This window comes from Geotrypetes seraphini, chromosome 1, assembly GCF_902459505.1.
Source record: "Geotrypetes seraphini chromosome 1, aGeoSer1.1, whole genome shotgun sequence".
Taxonomy (NCBI): Eukaryota; Metazoa; Chordata; class Amphibia; order Gymnophiona; family Dermophiidae; genus Geotrypetes; species Geotrypetes seraphini.
In genome coordinates, this window is record NC_047084.1 from 32,281,809 (window position 1) to 32,302,081 (window position 20,273).

The 20,273-nt window shown below is 44.3% G+C and overlaps 1 protein-coding gene across 2 annotated transcripts in view; it reads right to left on the minus strand.

Moving 5' to 3' along the window:
• AP3B1 (adaptor related protein complex 3 subunit beta 1) overlaps window positions 1-20,273 on the minus strand; it is a 516,639-nt gene that overhangs the window by 449,100 nt on the left and 47,266 nt on the right. For both annotated transcript variants that reach the window (XM_033929417.1, XM_033929426.1), the window contains exon 2: window positions 12,261-12,336. In XM_033929417.1, coding sequence (XP_033785308.1) covers window positions 12,261-12,336 — 76 coding nt within the window. The remainder of the gene's footprint in view (window positions 1-12,260; window positions 12,337-20,273) is intronic.

Genomic DNA, 20,273 nt, shown 5'->3' on the forward strand with positions numbered 1-20,273 from the left:
CTCATGGGCCGAGAGTTTCTGGGTGGTGGAATCCAGGGACTCTCCAAAAAGTTCATCCCCGAGACAGGGAGCGTTGGCTAACGGTCTTGGTGGTTGATGTCCAAATCTGATACTCTCAGCCAAGCCAGGCGGCGCATGGCGACAGCAATGGCAGAGGCATGAGAGGTCAGCTCAAAGGAATCGTAGACAGAGCGGACCATAAATTTCCTCAGTTGAAGGAGACTGGAAATTTGTTGCTGGAAAAGCGGAATCTTCCTCTCTGGGAGATATTTTTGAAGGGCGGACAGCTGTTGAACCAGGTGTTTCAAGTGGAACGTGTAATTGTTCGCCCTGTTGGCCAGCATGGCATTCTGGTAGAGCCGCTTGCCAAACTTGTCCATAGTTTTGCCCTCTCTGCCAGGAGGGGTGGAGGCATAAACACTAGAGCCCTGAGATTTCTTTAAGGTGGACTCAACAAGGAGAGACTCATGGGGCAATTGAGGTTTATCAAACCCCGGGATCGGGATAACCCGGTAAAGGTTATCTAACTTGCGGGGGGCCCCGGGGACCGTAAGAGGGTTCTCCCAGTTTTTATAAAAGGTTTCCCGGAGTATGTCATGCACGGGTAACTTGAGGAACTCCTTAGGTGGTTGTTCAAAATCCAGGGCCTCCAGAAAGGCTTGGGATTTTTTGGAGTCTGACTCTAGGGGGAGAGACAAAGCCGCTGACATCTCCCTGAGGAACTTGGAGAACGAGGATTGCTCAGGTTTGGAAGTGGTATCGGGCGCTGAGGGTTCCTCGTCCGATGAGGAGATATCCTCCTCGGTACCGGGGGGGGATTCTTCCCATAAGTCCGGGTCCCAGACCTCCGGGTGCGCGTGCCGAGAAACCGGGGTGGAAGGCTCGGTATGGTGGGTCTTAGATAGAGACTTGCCCGAGCGCACCGAAACGGTACCGGGAGAGGAAGATCGGTGTCGGTCCCAGTCTCGGGAAGAACGGTGTCCCGCCCGGTCCCGAGGCGGATCTGTAGTGGTATGTGAGTGAACTACAGGATGGGCACGGAGTTGTTCAGCCGAGAGAATCGGCATGGACGTATTAAGTGGCACCGATGGGGTGGATACCGGTTGTTCGGCGCGGGGCTCGGGCCGGTCTGGTACCGAAAGGAGCGGTGCCAGGATAGTGGGTAACAGGTGCTGGAGTTGATGCTGCAGCTGTTCCTGTAATTGTGTTTGGAGGATGGCCACGATGCGGTCATCCAGGGGTGGCACCGGAACCGCTTTCTTCTGTTTCGGTTCCATAGGTGCCGCTCCACGCCCCGGTGATGAGGAGGCCGATGACGAGGCACTCACCGAGATCGGGGCGGAGCGTTTCCGGGGCCGGCGTGAAGCCGGTATGGTCGGTGCCGCCACTGTGGCTGGCGGGCGCTCGAGGGAAGAGGAAGGCTTCTTAGCCGGCTTACCTGGCGCCGACGGCGCCGATGTTGGATCAGGCGTCGTCAAAGTGGTGGGTGTCGATTTTGGCGGTACCGCCATCGACGCAGAGGATTCCATCGCAGACCCGGTGCCGAATAGGATGTTCTGTTGAATCTGGCGATTCTTAAGTGTTCGCTTTTTAAGAGTGGCACAGCGGGTGCAGGAGTCCGCCCGATGCTCAGGACCCAAACACTGCAAGCACCAATTGTGTGGGTCAGTGAGAGAGATCGGGCGTGCACACCGCTGGCACTTCTTAAAACCTGGCTGCGGGGGCATGAATGGGAATACGGCCTCCGCAAAATCAAACCCGGAGGCCTGTATAGTGGCAACAGGCCCCGCCGGGGCTAGTTCGAAAAAAGAAAGTAAATTTTTTTTTTTTTTTTTTTTTAAAGGAAAATAAAAGGAAACCCGAAGGTAAGAAAAGTAAAACAATAAGAAAATTCGCAAGCGGGAAGGCAAAAAAGGTAGTTTCAACGGCCGTTGAAAAAAACACGCGTCTTCTTCGCTCCGCGGAAACGAAGAAACTGGGGACCACGCACTCCTCCGTTGGGCGGGAAGGCACGCGCGGTGCGGCCAACTATAACTTTCTAGTTAAAAAGGTCGGTGACGTCACCCATGCGTAAAGAATATGCTGCCTGCTTGTCCTGGGATAAATCATAATACAACGGAGAAAAATAAACCTCAATTGTGGAAGGCTGGGACTACACAAGTACCCAAACCTAAGCACATCATCACGGGTTTATAAAAAAAACTCCGTATACATGTAAATCAATAAATGAATCAATCACTTCCTTTCATACAGAATCAAATTTTTCAGGAGCTTTTTGTAGTAACAGCAATGTGTACAAAGTTCAATGCATTATTCGTGTTCAAATAGTGGTGACCAGAAACCCAAACTTAACTACATTAATAGCGAGGGCTACAGCTCATTCACTTATGTAGACGGTTGTGGAGGCGTGGAGCAAAACGTCACAATCAAGGAAAAATACACTCATCTGAAGGTGTAGAGTTTACACCTTCAGATGAGTGTATTTTTCCTTGATTGTGACGTTTTGCTCCACGCCTCCACAACCGTCTACATAAGTGAATGAGCTGTAGCCCTCGCTATTAATGTAGTTAAGTTTGGGTTTCTGGTCACCACTATTTGAACACGAATAATGCATTGAACTTTGTACACATTGCTGTTACTACAAAAAGCTCCTGAAAAATTTGATTCTGTATGAAAGGAAGTGATTGATTCATTTATTGATTTACATGTATACGGAGTTTTTTTATAAACCCGTGATGATGTGCTTAGGTTTGGGTACTTGTGTAGTCCCAGCCTTCCACAATTGAGGTTTATTTTTCTCCGTTGTATTATGATTTCTCATACAATGTATGTCCTGTCAGCAATTCGAGTTTATGTGGCCTGAATGATTCCCTGCTACTAACTATTATCTACAATATGTGTTTCACATCCAGTTCAGACATGCGAAGTCAGGCCAGATATCTCATGGCCATGAACAAGCCTGCAGCATGGGAGGCAAGTTCAAATGTGTCGTAAGTAGAACGTACCATATATTTTCTCAGCTGAAACAGATCAGAAATGTGATGTTGAAAAGCAGGAAGTTTACGCTCTGGAATGTATTTCTGGAAAAGAGCAATCTGCTTAATCATGTATTTGAGGTAACATGAAAAATGAAAATTATAGTTGCCAGAGCGGTTGGCCAACATGGTATTTTGATAAAGGCATTTGCCAAACCGATCCTTGGCTTTGCCCTCCCTGCCAGGGGGCACAAAAGCGTAAACACTAGCCCCTGAAGACTTCTTTAAAGTAGACTCCACCAGGAGAGACTCATGTGGAAGTTGTGGTGTGTCAAACCCAGGAATAGGAACCACTCTGTACAGAGAATCTAACTTGCGAGGAGCCACAGGAATGGTAAGTGGCGTTTCCAGATTTTTATAAAATGTTTCCCATAAAATGTCATGAAAGGGAAGCTTAAGCAGTTCCTTGGGTGGTTGATCCTAGTCCAAAGCCTCCAAAAACTGTTTAGACTGGAATCAGGTTCTAGCGGAATGGACAAAGTTTCTGACATTTGACGAAGAAACTTGGAAAAAGATGACTTTTCAGACAACACAGGAGCCTCTTGAGATGAATGTTGAGGTGAATTGTCATCAGAAGAACCCTCATCCTCTGAAAGAAGAAGATCCTGTTCAGAGTCTCCCCACAAGTCTGAATCTTGAACAGAATGTGGAAGGTGTCAAGAGCTTGATGTCGAAGGCTCAATGTGCTTTAGCTTTTGCAATGCCTTATGGGACTAAACCGGAGTCGACTCTGGTGATGTCTGTGTCGAGCATGACCTGAGCTTGTGAATCAAAGGGGTGATTCCTCCCTAAGCAAATTGTCAATTTTTTGCTTTAGGGTAAGCACCGGTACCGCTGGCTTTTTTGTCGGTACCTTCAGTGTGGCTCTACGCTCCAGCAATAAGGAGGCCGATGATGAGGCAGTCACCGATATCGGAGTGGAGTGCTTTTTGGGCTTCTTTGAGGTTGACACGATTTGGCTTACTGCTACTTTGACCTGAGGACCAGACGGGGTGGGGGAAGGCTTCTTAGCCGGCTTACCCACAGAAGACTGCGACACCGAAGTTGTTTCTGTCGGTGTCGACTTAGACGGTGGCGCCAACAACGGAAGCGATGTCAAGTCCCCTTCCATCCCAACACCGGAGAAGTTGCTGCTGAATGAGGCGATTCTTCAAAGTTCTTTTTTGGAGAGAAGAACAACAGGAACAGGTCTCCGGACGGTGCTCAGGCCTCAAACACTGGAAATGCGGTCAGTCACGGAAATGGGGCAAGCACAACATCCATACTTTTTAAAACCCGTCTGCAGGCGGGACATCAAAGGAAAGACGGCCCCGACAAGATCGAAATTGGAGGCCAAGGTGGTTGAACAGGCCCACCTGGCCGAACTCGCAAGAGGGAAAAAACAAAAATGGTTTGTTTGTTTGTTTTTACACAAGGCAAAAAAAGAGAAAGAAATAAAAGAAATGAATGACTAAAACAGTCAAAGAAATCCGCGAGAGCAGGAAGGCAGCGAGAAAAAATTTTCAACGGCTGTTGAAAACGCGTCTTCTTAGTTCTGCGGAAACTATGAAACTGAGGGACTGCGTGTCTACGTCAGGCGGGAAGGCATTCGCGCATGCGCGGTGTGGGCTTTCGTGAACTTTCTAAAAGACTTAAAGTGGCAATGCACTTTTAAAGTGGTCCATACCGGGGCTCCGTCGGTGATGTCACTCATCAGTTAGAATATGATGCCTGCTTGTCCTGCCTGTCAATGAATGAGGAGAATTTTTTTTCCAAGGAATCAGGTACAGGAACTCTGAAGATGCAGTGCAGAACAGAATCAGGTGAGGCAGCCAGGCAGTGGTACAAGCTGCAAGGGTAGGAACTGAAACCAAAGTTCTTCATAACTTGGGTCAGACCTCTAGGGGTCAGACCTTTGTCCTCCTTTATACCCCTCTTACAGAGGGTGTGCCTAAAGATAAGATGTTCTTTCTACCTCTTTTCTGAAATGGAATGTCCCCATTAAATCATCTAAGGTTGCAGTCTCACCACTTCTTGCACCTTTCCCAAGGAACATAAGAATAGCCTTACTATATCAGACCAGACGTCCATCTAGCCCAGTATCCTGTCTTCACAGAGGCCAATCCAAGTCACAAGTACCTGGCAAAAACCCAAATATTAACAGCACTCCATGTCACCGATCAGGGCAAGCAATGGCTTCTCCCAAGTCTGTCTCAACAGCAGTTTATGGACTTTTCCTCCAAGAACTTGTCCAAACCTTTTTTAAAACCAGCTACATTAACCGCTCTTACCACATCTTCTGGCAATGCATTCCAGAGCTTAATTATTCTCTGAGTGAAAAAATATTTCCTCCTATTGGTTTTAAAAGTATTACTCTGTAACTTCATCGAGTGTCCCCGAGTCTTTGTAAATCTTGATGCAGTAAAAAAAAATAAAAAAATAAAAAAATTAACAATCCACTTATACCCATTCTACACCACTCAGAATTTTGTAGACTTCAATCATATCTCACCTCAGCCATCTCTTTTCCAAGCTGAAGAGCCCTAACCTTTTTAGTATTTCCTCATACAAGAGGAGTTCCATTCCCTTTATCATCTTGGTCGCTCTTCTATGAACCTTTTCTAGTGCCACTATACCTTTTTTGAGATATGGAGACCAGAATTGAATGCAATACTCAAGGCAAGGTCACACCATTGAGCGATACAGAGGCTTTATAACATTCTTAGTCTTGTTTACCATCTCTTTTCTAATAATTCCTAGCATCTTGTTTACTTTCTTGGCTGCCACTGTACACTGGGCAGAAGGTTTCAGCGTATTGTCCACGATGACACCTAGATCTCTTTCTTGCATGTGCTGACCCCCAAGGTGGACCCTAACATTTGGTAACTATGATTTGGATTATTCTTTCCAGTGTACATCACTTTGCATTTATCCACATTGAATTTTATCTGCCATTTGGATGCCCAGTAAGGTCTTCCTGCAGTTTTTCACAATCCACATGCGTTAACAATTTTGAATAGTTTAATATCATCCACAAATTTAATCACCTCACTCATGGTTCCAACTTCCAGATCATTTATAAATAAGCTAAATAGCACCAATCTCAGTACAGATCCCTGTGGCACACAACTATTTACTCTCCTCCATTGAGAAAAATGGCCATTTAACCCTATACTCTGTTTTCTGTCCGATAACCAATTCTTAATCCATAATTGAACATTGCCTCCTATCCTATGACTCTAATTTTCTCAGGAGCCTCTCATGAGGAACTTTATCAAAAGCTTGTATGGGAACATAATCTGTGTCTGAATTGGTCCAGCAGGATATGGAAGCCAAATTTATAAATCTTAAAGGAAGAAAGGAAAATCAGAAATGCAGTCATAAGTAAAACCCTCCAGCTCTATTTTATCATTATATGCCGATAAATGGTAATTTCCCACTTAATTGTTCATATGCCTTATACTATTCATTGCAGGCTATCAGTGCTTTCTGAATTATTCATATTACTTAGAAGCCCATTTCAGGTAATATGTAACCATCTAAATAGCTTAATTCATCCATATTCTATCTCATAATATATCATCAATACTTGAATTTAAATCTGTTATGATACTAAACTACAAACACAAAATACAAAAAATTTCTAAAAGTATTCTAAAAATATATCTTCTCAATCTTGGGCTTAATATTACCTAAACATGACTCACATTTCACCCATAGCTGCATCAGGAACTATACTCTTTTGCAAGATCTATGAAACTGTTGCAGTCACTCACCAACAATAACAATTTAAAAAAAAAACAAGAAAACATACATATTTTCAATTTTTTTTAAACTTACTGCTAAATACTTCATTCAAAAACAGTTCCTGCCTGCCAAACTTTAAATTTTGAAGCACTCCCTTTTCAATTCTATATTTCAATATCCTTTTTAGTTCATCAATCATAGCTTTGTGTCCTATGTCACTTAAACTAAAATGTTCAAGAAGCACAATCAATTCTATGATAAAATTCAATCCAAATGAGTCCATGGATTAACTAGTAGATCCATTCTTGATGTAGATTTCAATCACATTCCGTCATCGCTACTTTAACCTGTTCAATAACTAACTATGTTTCCCTTTTATGCAGCGAGGCCCAGATTCTGCAACCAGTGCCATTGTTAGTGGCCATCAATCAGGTGTCAATCACGCAACAATGCCGGGTACAGAATCACGCCTCCAGCAAAGGTAGGCGATGGACATGTAGGCCAGGGTTTTCCTGGCCAACATTTCTGACACCTACGATGTGAATCACATTTCTGTAAGCGCTTTAGGCTGCCTCATGCCACTTCCAGCGTTAGCCACACCACAGTGGCATTAGGTGGCCTAAAGCACCTATGGAGGTGTAATTCTAGCACCGGTAAGAGCCTTGAGACTCCGTTAAAAACGTAATTTCAATGGCATTTTTTTTTTTTTTTTTTACTGAGTTTGAGTGCCTACCGGCACCGTTTAGAGAATCCAGGCCCGAATGACCATCAGAGCCCCATGACATGAAGCGTAACAGAGCTTTTATGTTCAGCTATACTAATACGCAAAGCTCTCATCTTCCCTACATAAATTTTCTGACAAGGACATTTAATGACAAACTACTTAGGTAGAACTATATGTAGTAAAATTCCTTAACTTCCAGTTTGATTATCCACTGAACAGTGAAACATTTAAAGTGTCCTTTGACCAGATTGCCCTCTATCAATACTACATACCATATTCTCTCTAATAACTGCCCACCCCCTGCTTCAGGACTCAAAGCACCATAACATTTGGTTTTAAAACCAAATCAGAATTCCCCCAATAACGTCCCCCCTTTAGCATTGTTCTCCACCCTCCATCTCCCCCCAACTCCCAAGACACCCCCCCTCTCTCCCAAGACAAGACAGATCTCTCTTTTTACCTAATCTTGACGTTATGTGCTGGGCAAGTGCAGGGCCTTAAGGATCTATGCAAGCTGAAGGCTTGGTGTGCAGAGTATTATGTCTTTACCACCATAGATGGCTTTTTTCCTTGTATTATAAGGCGGCCAATTGGATCCAAATTTGTAAGAACGAGTTGATCTAGTTTTGGGTTTACCTTCTGATTTCCCCATTGCATTCCCCAAAAAACCAAGACAAGTCCAAGTAAGTACTGGGGTAAACCCATGACTGGATCAACCTGGTCCTGCAAATCTAGATCCAGCTAGAAGCCTTACTTTATTAGTACATTATTCTAGTGTTAGTGTCTCAGCTTCTTTTAATCACTTCAAAAAGAATTACAACAAATAAAATCAGACGTAGCAAAAGTCCAAAAACATAGGACACAGGGAATTGTGAAAATCAACACATACTAGGAAAAGAAAGAAAAATTATTTTTGCATCAATGTCATAATCATAATTCCCAATGAACCAAAAACATGTAAGAAGAGAGGGCATCAAAGTAAAAGGAAAATTCTATAGGAAATCTAAAAGAGATTGGGCCAGATTTTCAAAATTTTAATGCGGTCGCTAAACTGGTTTCCAGATGGTTTAGCTTGCATGCATTTTATCAGCAGATTATAAAAATGGCTTATCACAGTCTTTAGTGAGCTTTCTAGCAATCTCCAACATTGCCATGCAAATGGGCTCTTCAATATTGAAATGAGCACTCCAGTGGATTCTTAAAAATCGTCAAGCCATTCTCCAAGAGCGGCGTCGGCTTCTAGTGACAAAAATCAGTGACTGGTCTGGGGGTGTAGGTACAGTGACAGCACTGTTAAAATTGCATTTTGTGGCGTGTGCTTTGACTGTGGCTAATGAAAAAATAAATAAAAAATTATATGAAGAATCATAAATTGCAGTCTATTTTATTTTTTAGTGGGAGTAGTAAAAGCACGCTTCTTGAGCGTATGTATTATAGCCCCCTTTGGCAGCAGGAGAGTCTCTCCCGCTGCCATCCGACACACCTCCCCAGCAACAGGAGAGATGCCCAATGTCTCCCACCGCTAACCAACACCCCATCCAACACCATCTCGGCAGGAGAGAGTTGCCCACACTCTCCCGCTGCCATGCAACCCCCCACCCCCATGCCTCCGATAACCACCGCCCTCTCCCCCTTATTTTCCGATGGCTGGCCAGAGGGATGCCTACTCCCTTCGGCTAGCAAGCCCGCACAGGAAACAATATCTAATACAAATCTTTCTAGCCCACATTAATTTGGGGGAGCCACCTTAATTTCAAATACGATTAAAGAAAATGAAATATTAAACTTGAAAAAAAATTCAAATACAATTAAAGAACATAATTTAAACTTAATAAAATAAGAACCCTGACCTGTTGGGTTTTTATGCGTTTTTTTGAAAATCTAGCCCATAGTCCTAAATAATCAATTTGCACAATGCCCTCCCCCACCCCCACCCAAGACACACACAGAATCTTAAGTCTCATTAGTGGCCATTTCTTCCTGGGATTGGATCAATGTTTTTAAACTGAGCAGAATAAAAAAAAAAAAACATTCTCTCCCAAGATGCTTAATCAAGCATTTCCTTGGAAAACAAAGGAAGCACCTCAGTCAAATTATTTCCAGTAGTCAAATCCAAAGAAACACCTCTCAGGCCTCGATGCTCAAAAGCTTTCCATGCTGGTAAGACTCATTAAAGCATTCTGGTATTAGCAGCTAATTGGAAAAGCAGCCATATGCCTGAATTGCAAAGAATTCACTCTAGGCTAGATTATTTGCATCTCATGTCCAAGTTGACAGCCATTAGGCACCACACATTGGGAATATATAATAACGTTTGGGATAAATATTTAGAATGGAGACAGGTTCAGCACTGAGTGGATTGTGGGGGTGATTTGCCTATTTTGTAAATTGGGACCCAAGAGCCTGCTTTTGTGTTTAGGGGTGGTTTGGGGATCTGAGGTAGAAAGTGAAGAGAGGTTCAGTTAAAAGCTCACTACTGTTTTTATGTTTCTGAAATATTTTATTTGCTTTTCTTGTATTGTGTTGTGTGCTGTTTGAGGCTGTTTTGTTGGCCTATATATTTTGCTTCTTTCACTAAAACCTTAAAAAAGAAAAAAAAATTATTGCAAAGATGTATAAAAATACATTCTAAAAGAGTGGTATGTTCTGGGAGGCAAGAGGCTGCAACACACGATCAAGAGAGAGACTTTGGTATGACAATGTCTGAGGATCTCAAGATGGCAAAATAATGTGACAAGGCAGTGGCTGTTGCCCGAAGAATGCTAGGCTGCATAGAGGCGTATCCAGCAGAATAAAGGAAGTGTTGGTACCCCTGTACAAGTCATTGGTGAGGCCCACCTGCAGTACTGTGTCTAACTTTGGAGCCATATCTCTACAAGGATATAAAAAGAGTTGAGGAAGTTCAGAGGAAGGCAACAGAACTAGTAAACAGTTTGTGCCATAAAACATATAAAAGACAAGATAGGACTTGAATATGTATATGCTGAAAAAAAGTTGAGAGAGGTGATATGATACAGACATTTTAGCACTTGAAAGGTATTAATATTCAAACAAACCTCTTCCAGATACATAGGGGACATGAATGAGGTTTCAGTGAGGTAGACTTTGTGAAAAATTATTTCCTGACATTACCATCCCTCTCAGAAAAGCATTCCAGGCATCTACTACCCTCTCAGGTGTAGTGTTAAAAGTGGTGAATGAATTTTAAAAAATGCATGAGACAGACACAGGAGATACCTAAATAGAAAGAGAAATGAAACAAAATATTACTGTTGCGGTGTTCTCTTGGGAAGGAGTAGTGAGAACTGAGGCTGATGTCAGACAGATTTCTACAGTCTTGTGTCCTACATGTGGCAAGAGAGGTGTTGTTTTGATACCTCCAGTGTGTTAAACTATTTTATTGTCAAATATTGCCATAGCTTAATGGGGAAGGGAAAACATATTGACTAGCAGCTGAATATTGTCAGCAATATTTGGCATCTTGGTTATAACCACATATTATCCCCATCATGTTTGGCTTCCTATACGGATGGCATAGTGATGACTTCACAACCAAAATTTAAATATGGGTGTCTGAGGCCTGCTTGGAGTAGGAGGTGCAGCTCTGGTCACCTTGATGGGCAGACTAGATGAACAGCAAGAGTCTTTTTCTGCTGTCACTTACTGTGTTAATTTTTGGGCATGTTTATTTCTCTGGAAACACCAAGTTCAATTTTGCCCATTTTCAAACTATCTCTTCACTAGATTTCTCCCACACCAAGATGAACAAGGTTACAGACCGAGGAGACCAGAAGTATGAACATGTACACAACAACAGAGAATGGAGAGGAAAAAGATGAGCAGCTCTCTTGGTCATGTTCACGTTCAGATCATAGCAAGCAGGTGTAAAATAAGAAAGTTATGATTTGGGACCAAATTCTTGGTGATCATATTTTAGATGGAGAAGTAGAGCTGGGAGTCATCACTATCATGATGATAAAAGCAGGGAGTCATCACTATCTACTATAATAAAACCCTAAGCGCGCATGCGCAATTCAAACTTCGTGATCCCTGCGTCTGTGATCCATAGCTCCATGCCAGTAGAACGAGCCTGTGGTGGTTTTCTAGCTCCTACTGAGCATGCAGAGTTTGAAATGGTGACCACGGACCATGGAGAACACGCCGGCGACTCTCCCCTCCCGCCCTCACTCACTCTAAGAGGACCACGCAACAGAAGCAGCCGCAGTTTGGGAGCAGGTATTGATGGACAGGGGGAGCAGGGAAGAGGTGCTGCTGGACAGGGGGGAGGTAAAACAAAGGGAGAAGGGCTGCTGCTGGACAGGGGGAGCAGTGAAGGGGTGCTGCTGGACAATGGGGAGGTAAAAGGAAGGGAGAAGGGTTACTGCTGGACAGGGGGAGCAGGCAAGGGGTGGTGGTGGTGGACAGTTGAGGAAATAGAGAGACAGAAAGAAAGACAGAAAGCGGCCAAGGAGAGAGACAGAAAGAAAGACAGACAGACAGACAGAAAGCGGCCAAGGAGAGAGACAGAAAGAAAGAAAGACAGGCAGAAAGCAGCCAAGGAGAGAGAGAGAGAGAAAGAAAGACAGACACACACATTTAGTCTAGCACCTGTTAATGTAACGGGCTTAAAGACTAGTCATGATAATAAAAGCAATGTAAAAAAGATCAAACACCATTACATTTTTTTAGTCTCTGAAATTCTAGCTACAAATAGGAAGGTAGCTTTTTAAATATAAACTAAACCACCAACACGTTATGGCTGCTCTTTTACATACCCCAACGATCCTTTTCATTGCATCCAATTTGGCAGAATCTTTGTTGCTCTCCAACATTTGTTTTAGATCCTCATTTCTAAAAACAAAAAAATATATATTTATATTACATTTACAGTGATCCATAGGGGAGGGGGATGATTTCTCTACTGTACTAATGAGCCTTGCTTTCACCTACCTACACACACACACACACACACACCTACACACACATACACACTCACTAGTCTAGGGTATTCAATACAGGACATTGCAAGGCAGAGAACCAAGAAAGAAGGGAACTTCTTCCCTTCAAACCTATTCATCCTTTCAGAAAGAAGCTACTACTAGTCCACAGAGAAAGCCTCAAGGATTATTTACAACATTAGAAAGCACCCAGAAAAGGGGTGGAGTAAAGAAAACATCCCAGTATACAAGTAAACAGATTATTTCTTTCAAGACACCCAGCACTAGAGAGCCTCAGCCAATCAGAAAGTCAGCCACACCTGAAAGGCCAATTAAACTGGTAGAGACACTGAGAAACAGGAGCAGCTCAGAACACTTGGTGAAGAGAAAAACAGACAGGAGGCCAGTTCCAACGCCCAGAGCAAGCCAAATCTGGAGGCTTTATGGACCTAAGGGTTACTTGGATCCTAGTAAAAGCTGTCCTGAAGAAACCCCAGAAGAATATATGTCCACTGGTTCAAGGGTGGATAATGGAGCTTATGAGGGAGAGGAGCCCATGGAGTTTGAGGGTAATTATCCAGGGAGCTTAGAAGGAGATATGATTTGGGATCCAAGTAAATGAGAGAGCAGTGTTTTGCAGCTGATAATGTGGATAATGTGCTGACTAAGCTAAAGCTGTGTTTTAAACTGAGAATATAGATGGCTGAAGAGTTGTTTTGTGCATGACAGACTAGGATGCCAGAATTCACAGAGTTAAGTGAATTTATAATTACAGAGCTCAGCCTTGCTAGCTCAGGGCTGAGTACCTTAGAAGTGGGGGATGGGATCAAACCATTTTCCTAAAGAATCAGCTTCTTAGGCAGAGGCTGGCTCTAGGAAACCAGACAACCTAAGTGGCTTTGAAGCAAAGACCTACAAAGTAGGTTAAGCAGAGCAAAACATTCACCAACCCAGTTTATAGAAAGAGAGGGAGTATTTAAACACAAACCCAGTGTTTAGGATCATATAGAAACCTGACAAGTTGCAACCCATTAAGGGGAACACTTTGGGAGGGATTTTGAGCCATCTTTAATTAGGGTAGATACAGTAGTTCCCTTCCCCACTGAGCATAAGCATTTGGAAATAGCTCAGTGGTGGGGATTATCAAGTGGGTTGGAAAAGGTTTGTGAAGAAAGAATTGATAAGCAGAAAAGCAAATATCGGACTCTCTAAGTCAGAGAATCTGGGAGAAGGGACCTTAGGCCTGTCCCAGTGCCCCAGTCCATGGTGTGTTAGGCCACTGTTTAACCCTGCAGTCAAGCTGCAAGTAAGGATAGTTGGACAGTGGCTATATCTTGTGATGTTTGGACTGTGCTAAAAAAGTCTTTGTAAATTATTTGGATTACTCAAGTAGAAAACTTACTTTTGTTTTAAAGTGCATGATGAACATTGGTGTTTGTTTTGAGAAAGAAGCACTGAAACACCTGATGAACTACCATCCAGGAGAATAAATGCTATTCAAAGCTGAATGGGACTCAAGTTATTAATATCAGAATAAGCCTTCCCCTTGGCCACTCCAATCTTCAATCAGCCTGGTGCCTGCGTCAGGGCAAGGTAGCCTGACCAGCCGGCACACACACAGTAGAATCCCAGTTAACCGGCACTCACCTAACCAGCACTCTCAACCAGCTGGCAAAAAAAATTCCCCCTCCCCCGAGACCACCTTCACTGCTACCCTCCACTCCAAACCCTCCCCCAAAGCCACCGGCGCTGCTACCCTCCAAGCTAAGCCCCCCCTTCCCGAGGCCACTAGCGCAGCTATCTTCTACTGCAAAACAATCCCCCACCCCAGGAAAGGGCGGAAACTGGCAGACCTTGAGCATGCGCAAATGCTCACGTCCCCACAGCTGCCCAGTGTAGAACACTGGTCACAGGCTCTTTCAGCACCAGCATGCGTTTGGTAAGCACAGTGCCAGTCAATGGGGGTGGAGATGGACAGCAGAACCAATCATCTTGGGCACAAAGGGAAGGGAGCAGTGCTGGTGGCCTTGGGGGGGGGGGACGGGTTTGCAGTGGAGAATAGCAGCGCCAGTGGCCTAGAAGAAGGGGGATTTGGATTGGAGGGTAGCAGCACCGGTGGCCTCCAGGGAGTTTGGGGTGGAGGGTAGTAGTGCTGGTGGCTTCGGAGGGGGAGGGTAGAGTGGAGGGTAGCAGCGTTGGTGGCCTCATGGGGGGGTTGGAGTGGAGGGTGGCCTTGGTGGGGGAGGGGGTTGAAGTGGGAGGACAGCAGTAACAGTGGTCTTTGGGGGTTCTCAAATATAAACCAAGACCCCCATTTTTGGCCCATTTTTTGGATGAAAAATCTCAGTTTATATTCAAGTACTGTATATATGGTAGTTAGGCCTATTTTTAATAGTAACTCTCAAGCAACCGGAAAGGAAAAATTATGTCCTACCAGTTAATTTTCTTTCCTTTAGACACAGCAGATGAATCCAGAGACTAGTGGGATAGCACTCATCTACCAGCAGGTGGAGACAGAGAACTGATTCGCAGATGTATATCTTGGATGGAGACCCTCTTGCCAGTCAGTATCACTTAATGTCCAAGCCTCCGGACAATGTAGTTGCAACCTAGCAAATTTATTTCCCATAAGCAAAATAAATCCTGACCCCAAACATGAGACAGCACCTGTGAGAAAAAAAATCCATGAACAATACCGATCGGGTGGGGCTCTGGATTCATCTCCTGCGTCTAAAGGAAAGAAAATTAACAGGTAGGACATAATTTTCCCTTCCTTAGTGTCATCAGCAGATGAATCCAGAGACTAGTGGGATGTAGCATAGCAACCTCAACTCGGGTGGAGCGAACATGCCACCTCTGCGAGCACCAAAGCACCTAAGGATGCCTCTGCGCGCTCCGCCACATCCAAGCAGTAATGTCTAGAAAAAGTGTTGAAGATGACCAAGTGGCCGCCTTACAAATCTCTTCCAGGGAAAACCCCCTGGACTCCGCCCAAGATGTAGCCATCGCTCTTGTCGAATGAGCATGTAGAGCCTCCAGCACCCGCTTACCTATCAACAAATAAGCAGAAGAAATAGCCTCTTGGACCCAACAAGCCACCGAGGCCTTGGAAGCTGACAAACCTTTCTAGGACCCGAAAAGAGCACAAAGAGGTAATTTGAATGCCGAAAATCATTAGAAACCTGAAGATAGTGCAAAAGCATTCTCCTTACATCGAGCAAATGCAAGGCAGGAAACCTTGACCCCCCAATCCTCTTCCCTAAAGAATGGTAGAAAGAGGACCTGATTGACATGAAAAGGAGACACTACTTTTGGAAGAAAAAAGGAACAGTCCAAATCGAAATTCTAGCCTCCGAAAAACGTAAGAACGTATCCCTACAGGATAAAGCCTGCAACTCAGAAACCCGCCTGGCCAAAGACAGGGTCACCAGAAAAATCGCCTTTAAGGTAACATCCTTAAGTGTCGTGGAATCCAAAGGCTTGAAAGGCCCCCCTTGTAAACCTCTAAGGACCACCTTCAGGCTCCAATAGCCGCTATCCATGGAATTGTAGGCCAACCCTTTAGCAACCCCTTCTTGCAGGAAGGAAAGAATCTGAGGCAGGGAAACCTGAAAAGGAGGAAACTCTAATTGAATGCACCATGCTTCAAACATCCGCCAGATCCTAGGATAAGTCATAGAGGTAGACCTCTTCTTTGCCTGCAGTAGAGATAACCTTCTCAGAATATCCCCTGCGCTGCAGCCTTGACTGTTCAATAGCCAGGCCCGTAAGACCACAGCAGACGGGAGCATCTCCCCTGAACCTACTCCTGTGGAATGCAGACAGGTGTCTTCCGCCACCAAAGTGGAGTGACCGGTGACCACCTCCCCCGAGGAGTCTTACCTGAGGGCTGCGGACAACCCTGAAATATACACCCCGCTGCACCAGAGCAGCAAGCTGGATGAAGCCATACAAGCCCCATCACCGTCCGGAGAGGTAACCCTCTCAACAGGCGCCGTAGGGCCCTTGGAGGACTGAGGGCCTATCCTACTTCCCGAGTCTGCTCCTCGTGCCTGTTGGGGAGCCAGGGAACTCACCACAAGGGAATGAAAGGACATACCACCTTGAGTCCCCATCTCCTGGGAAACCAAATGAACCACTGGTGGGCCCTCAAAACCCTGGAATAGAGCTCTTCCGACTGCAAGGAACCTGAACCCCTGGCCCTAAGGATCACCGGCCCCGGAGTAAACTTCTCACAATCTCCTATCTGGCCCCTGCCCACAGGGATGCCCAGAAAGAATCTGCACCTGGAAACATAAGAACATAAGCAATGCCTCTGCTGGGTCAGACCTGAGGTCCATCTTGCCCAGCAGTTCGCTCACGCGGTGGCTAACAGGTCCAGGACCTGAGCAGTAATCCTCTATTTATACCCTTCTATTCCCTTTTCCAGCAGGAAAATGTCCAATCCTCTCTTAAATCTCAGTACTGTATTCTGCCCTATAACGTCCTCTGGAAGCGCATTCCAAGTGTCCACCACACGTTGGGTAAAGAAGAACTTCCTGGCATTTGTATTGAATCTGTCCCCTTTCAACTTTTCCGAATGCCCTCTTGTTCTTTTATTTTTTTGAAAGTTTGAAGAATCTATCCCTCTCTACTCTCTCTATGCCCCTCATGATCTTATAAGTCTCTATCATATCCCCTCTAAGTCTCCTCTTCTTCAGGGAAAAGAGACCCAGTTTCTCCAATCTCTCAGCATATGAAAGGTTTTCCATCCCTTTTATCAGACGTGTTGCTCTTCTCTGAACTCTCTCGAGTAACGCCATATCCTTCTTAAGGTATGGCGATCAAAACTGGACGCAGTATTCTAGGTGTGGGCGCACCATCGCCCGATACAGCGGCAGGATATCTTCTTTCGTCCTGGTTGTAATACCCTTCTTGATTATACCTAGCATTCTATTCGCTCTCTTAGCAGCCGCTGCGCACTGTGCCGTCGGCTTCATTGGCCTGTCCACCATTACCCCCAAGTCCCTCTCTTGGGTACTCTCATTCAATAACATCCCTCCCCATCGTATAGTTGTACCTCAGGTTTCTGCTTTCCACATGCAATACTTTAATTTTCTCAACGTTGAACTTCATTTGCCATTTTGTCGCCCATTCCCCTAGTTTGTTCAAGTCTGTTTGCAATTCCTCACAGTCCTCTTTAGTCCAAGCTCCCCTAAATAGTTTGGTGTCATCTGCATTCTCAACCGTAACCTTCGTGCCCTACACAGAAGACCTCCGTGTTCTAAGTAATCTTGGCCCACGTAATCTTGGCAACGAGGCCAGCAGACCCCCCCATTCACTTGGCGGAAGGAGCCAAAACCCCATCATTGTGGAGGGCGTGAGGACTGAGGAGGATCTACCCTCAAGGCTGAGGGTTTGGCAGGGCGAGAACGTCGCAGCTGCATAACCCTGGACCTTGTGCAGCAGAAGCACAAACTCCGGCGAGAGGCTACCTGATAATAATAATAATAATAACAGCTTATATATCGCAATACTGTGAAGTTCTATGCGGTTTACAAAGATTAAGCAAAGGTACAAATTGATTGACTTTAAGAGGGGAGGAAGAAAGAGGGTTAATAGGTCAGGAAATCCATTTTTGAGGAGAGAGTGATCAATAGAACAAGTTAATCGCTATAGAGGGGAGAGAGAAGAGAGGATCAGTTGTCTAGATACTTTAGGAACAGGTGTGTTTTCAGACGTTTCCTAAATTCCTCATAAGTAGTGGGCGAAAGCAATTGTTCTAGGTCTTTACCCCATGATGCTGCTTGGTGCGAGAGAAGATGTTCATGGTGTTTTTTCAGTTTACAACCTCTCACTGGGGGGGAAACGAAGTTGGAATGTGAGCTTCTCTTGTGTCTATTGGCTGAGAAGACGAAAAGGTCAGTTATATATTTAGGGGCAAGTCCGTGTAGTGCTTTGAAGCAAAAGCAGGCAAATTTAAACTTTACGCGCGCCTCCATTGGCAGCCAATGCAGCTGCCGGTAGTAGGGTGTCACGTGGTCAAACTTCCTCAGCCCAAAGATCAGTTTGACCGCTGCATTTTGCATCAATTGTAAACGCTGCATGTTCTTTTGGGAAATTGCTAAATAGGCGCAAGTCTTTCCGCTGCCACTGCTCCTGGCGCCAGCACTTCTCCTGCCACCGTAGCTGAGGTGCACGGCCACACCTCCAAAGCTACAGCCAAAGCATGTCCTGCCTTCTTCTCCCCAAGCATGACGTTAGAAAAAGGGCGGGACCGCCGGAAGAGGAAGCAGCGCACGCAGGGCTCAGAGAAGGGGCAGGACTGCCGGCAGAGGAAGCAGCTGGGCTCACTGGCATCCAGAAACAACAGTAGGAAGCTTCTCCATGCGGGAGGGGGAGGCTGTGGGGGTGCGAGCGGTCCTTCGGGTGGGGGTGTGAGCGGTTCTTCGGGGTGATGAATCGGACGTCGGGGGGGGGAACTATGTAAAAAAAAAATTTGTACAACGCGCTCACGCGTATAACGCGCATGGTTATGCACGGATTGTAAAATCGTGTATAACGCGTGCGTTATATGCGTGAAAATACGGTAGTTTTGTCAACCGCCTTCAACTGCTTGTTCAGGTTGGGTTTTAAACATTAAAAGTTAATACTAATACTGATTCTACAGCACTTAAAAGTGAATTTTTAAATATATCCTTATTTTTGGATTGTCAAAAGTAGCAAATTCTATAAATGAGAAACCGGAGTAACACACTTAAGAGATTGTTTTCAGTTAGCGTGTCAAGTGAGCAAGATTGAAATTAACACATTTACAAGACTTAAAGAACATCTCAACCAACTGCTTGAGGGCCACAATGAAGGACTTCAGGGACCACATGCTGCAATAGGCTGATAAAGGGAAGTCCGATTCAAATCTCATTGCAGCTCTTTGTGAAGTTACCATGGGCAAGTCATTTAACACCTTGCCTTCTAGTCTAAGTATCCTCTGTAACTATGGCTCATTTTGTCTGGTCATATCAATTCATGTTCCTATTTATTATCATGATATTTTATCATCATATTCCTGTATCCTTAATATGTTCATCCATATTTATATCTACCTCTTTTATTCATGTATACATTTTTTACGCCATTTCATATTTATGATTTTTTAGCTTTTAATGTTTTATTGTATATGTTTATTTCTTAATAATAAGTTTGTTTATATTGTTTTTTAACATGATCTAATTCATTGTGTAACTTCATGTTGGCCACTTATTTATTTCATATTTATGATACACAAGACTTTGATTGATGTTTATTATATTATTTTTTCTGATCATCATGTAAGCAGTCATTTTTCTGTTTTTGTTCGCTAATACATATATGTATCTTTTTAGATTGTCATTTGTACCCCTGAAACAGGTTTCCTTTTTGAAGCTGAAACACAGACCATGATATATTGGAAATTTTATATGTTTTGTATTACTGTAGCTGCTTGTAATTAATAACCTCTGCTTCATCTCAGGTTGACATATACAGTTCCTCCCCCACTTTCTCTTTGTTGTGTAAGTCATTTAACCCTCCAGATTCCTCAGGTACAAAATGTGATCCCTCCAGGGACAGAGAAATGCCTATTGTACCTGAATATAACACACATTGAGCTAGAACGGAAAGAGACATGAGCCAAATATTACAAGTTACAGCTTGTTAAACAGAACCTCTTTTGAGCAAGTTGGCATTGCACTCTGTGGTACAAGTACTCTAAGACAATAATGATAAGCACCAGCTCGGTTGATAACAAGAGCATCGAGATTCACTCATAACTGGAGGAAAATTGGCGGGATCTCCTGAAGTCATGAAAATTGCCCCTGCCCCCCAGCAGATCAA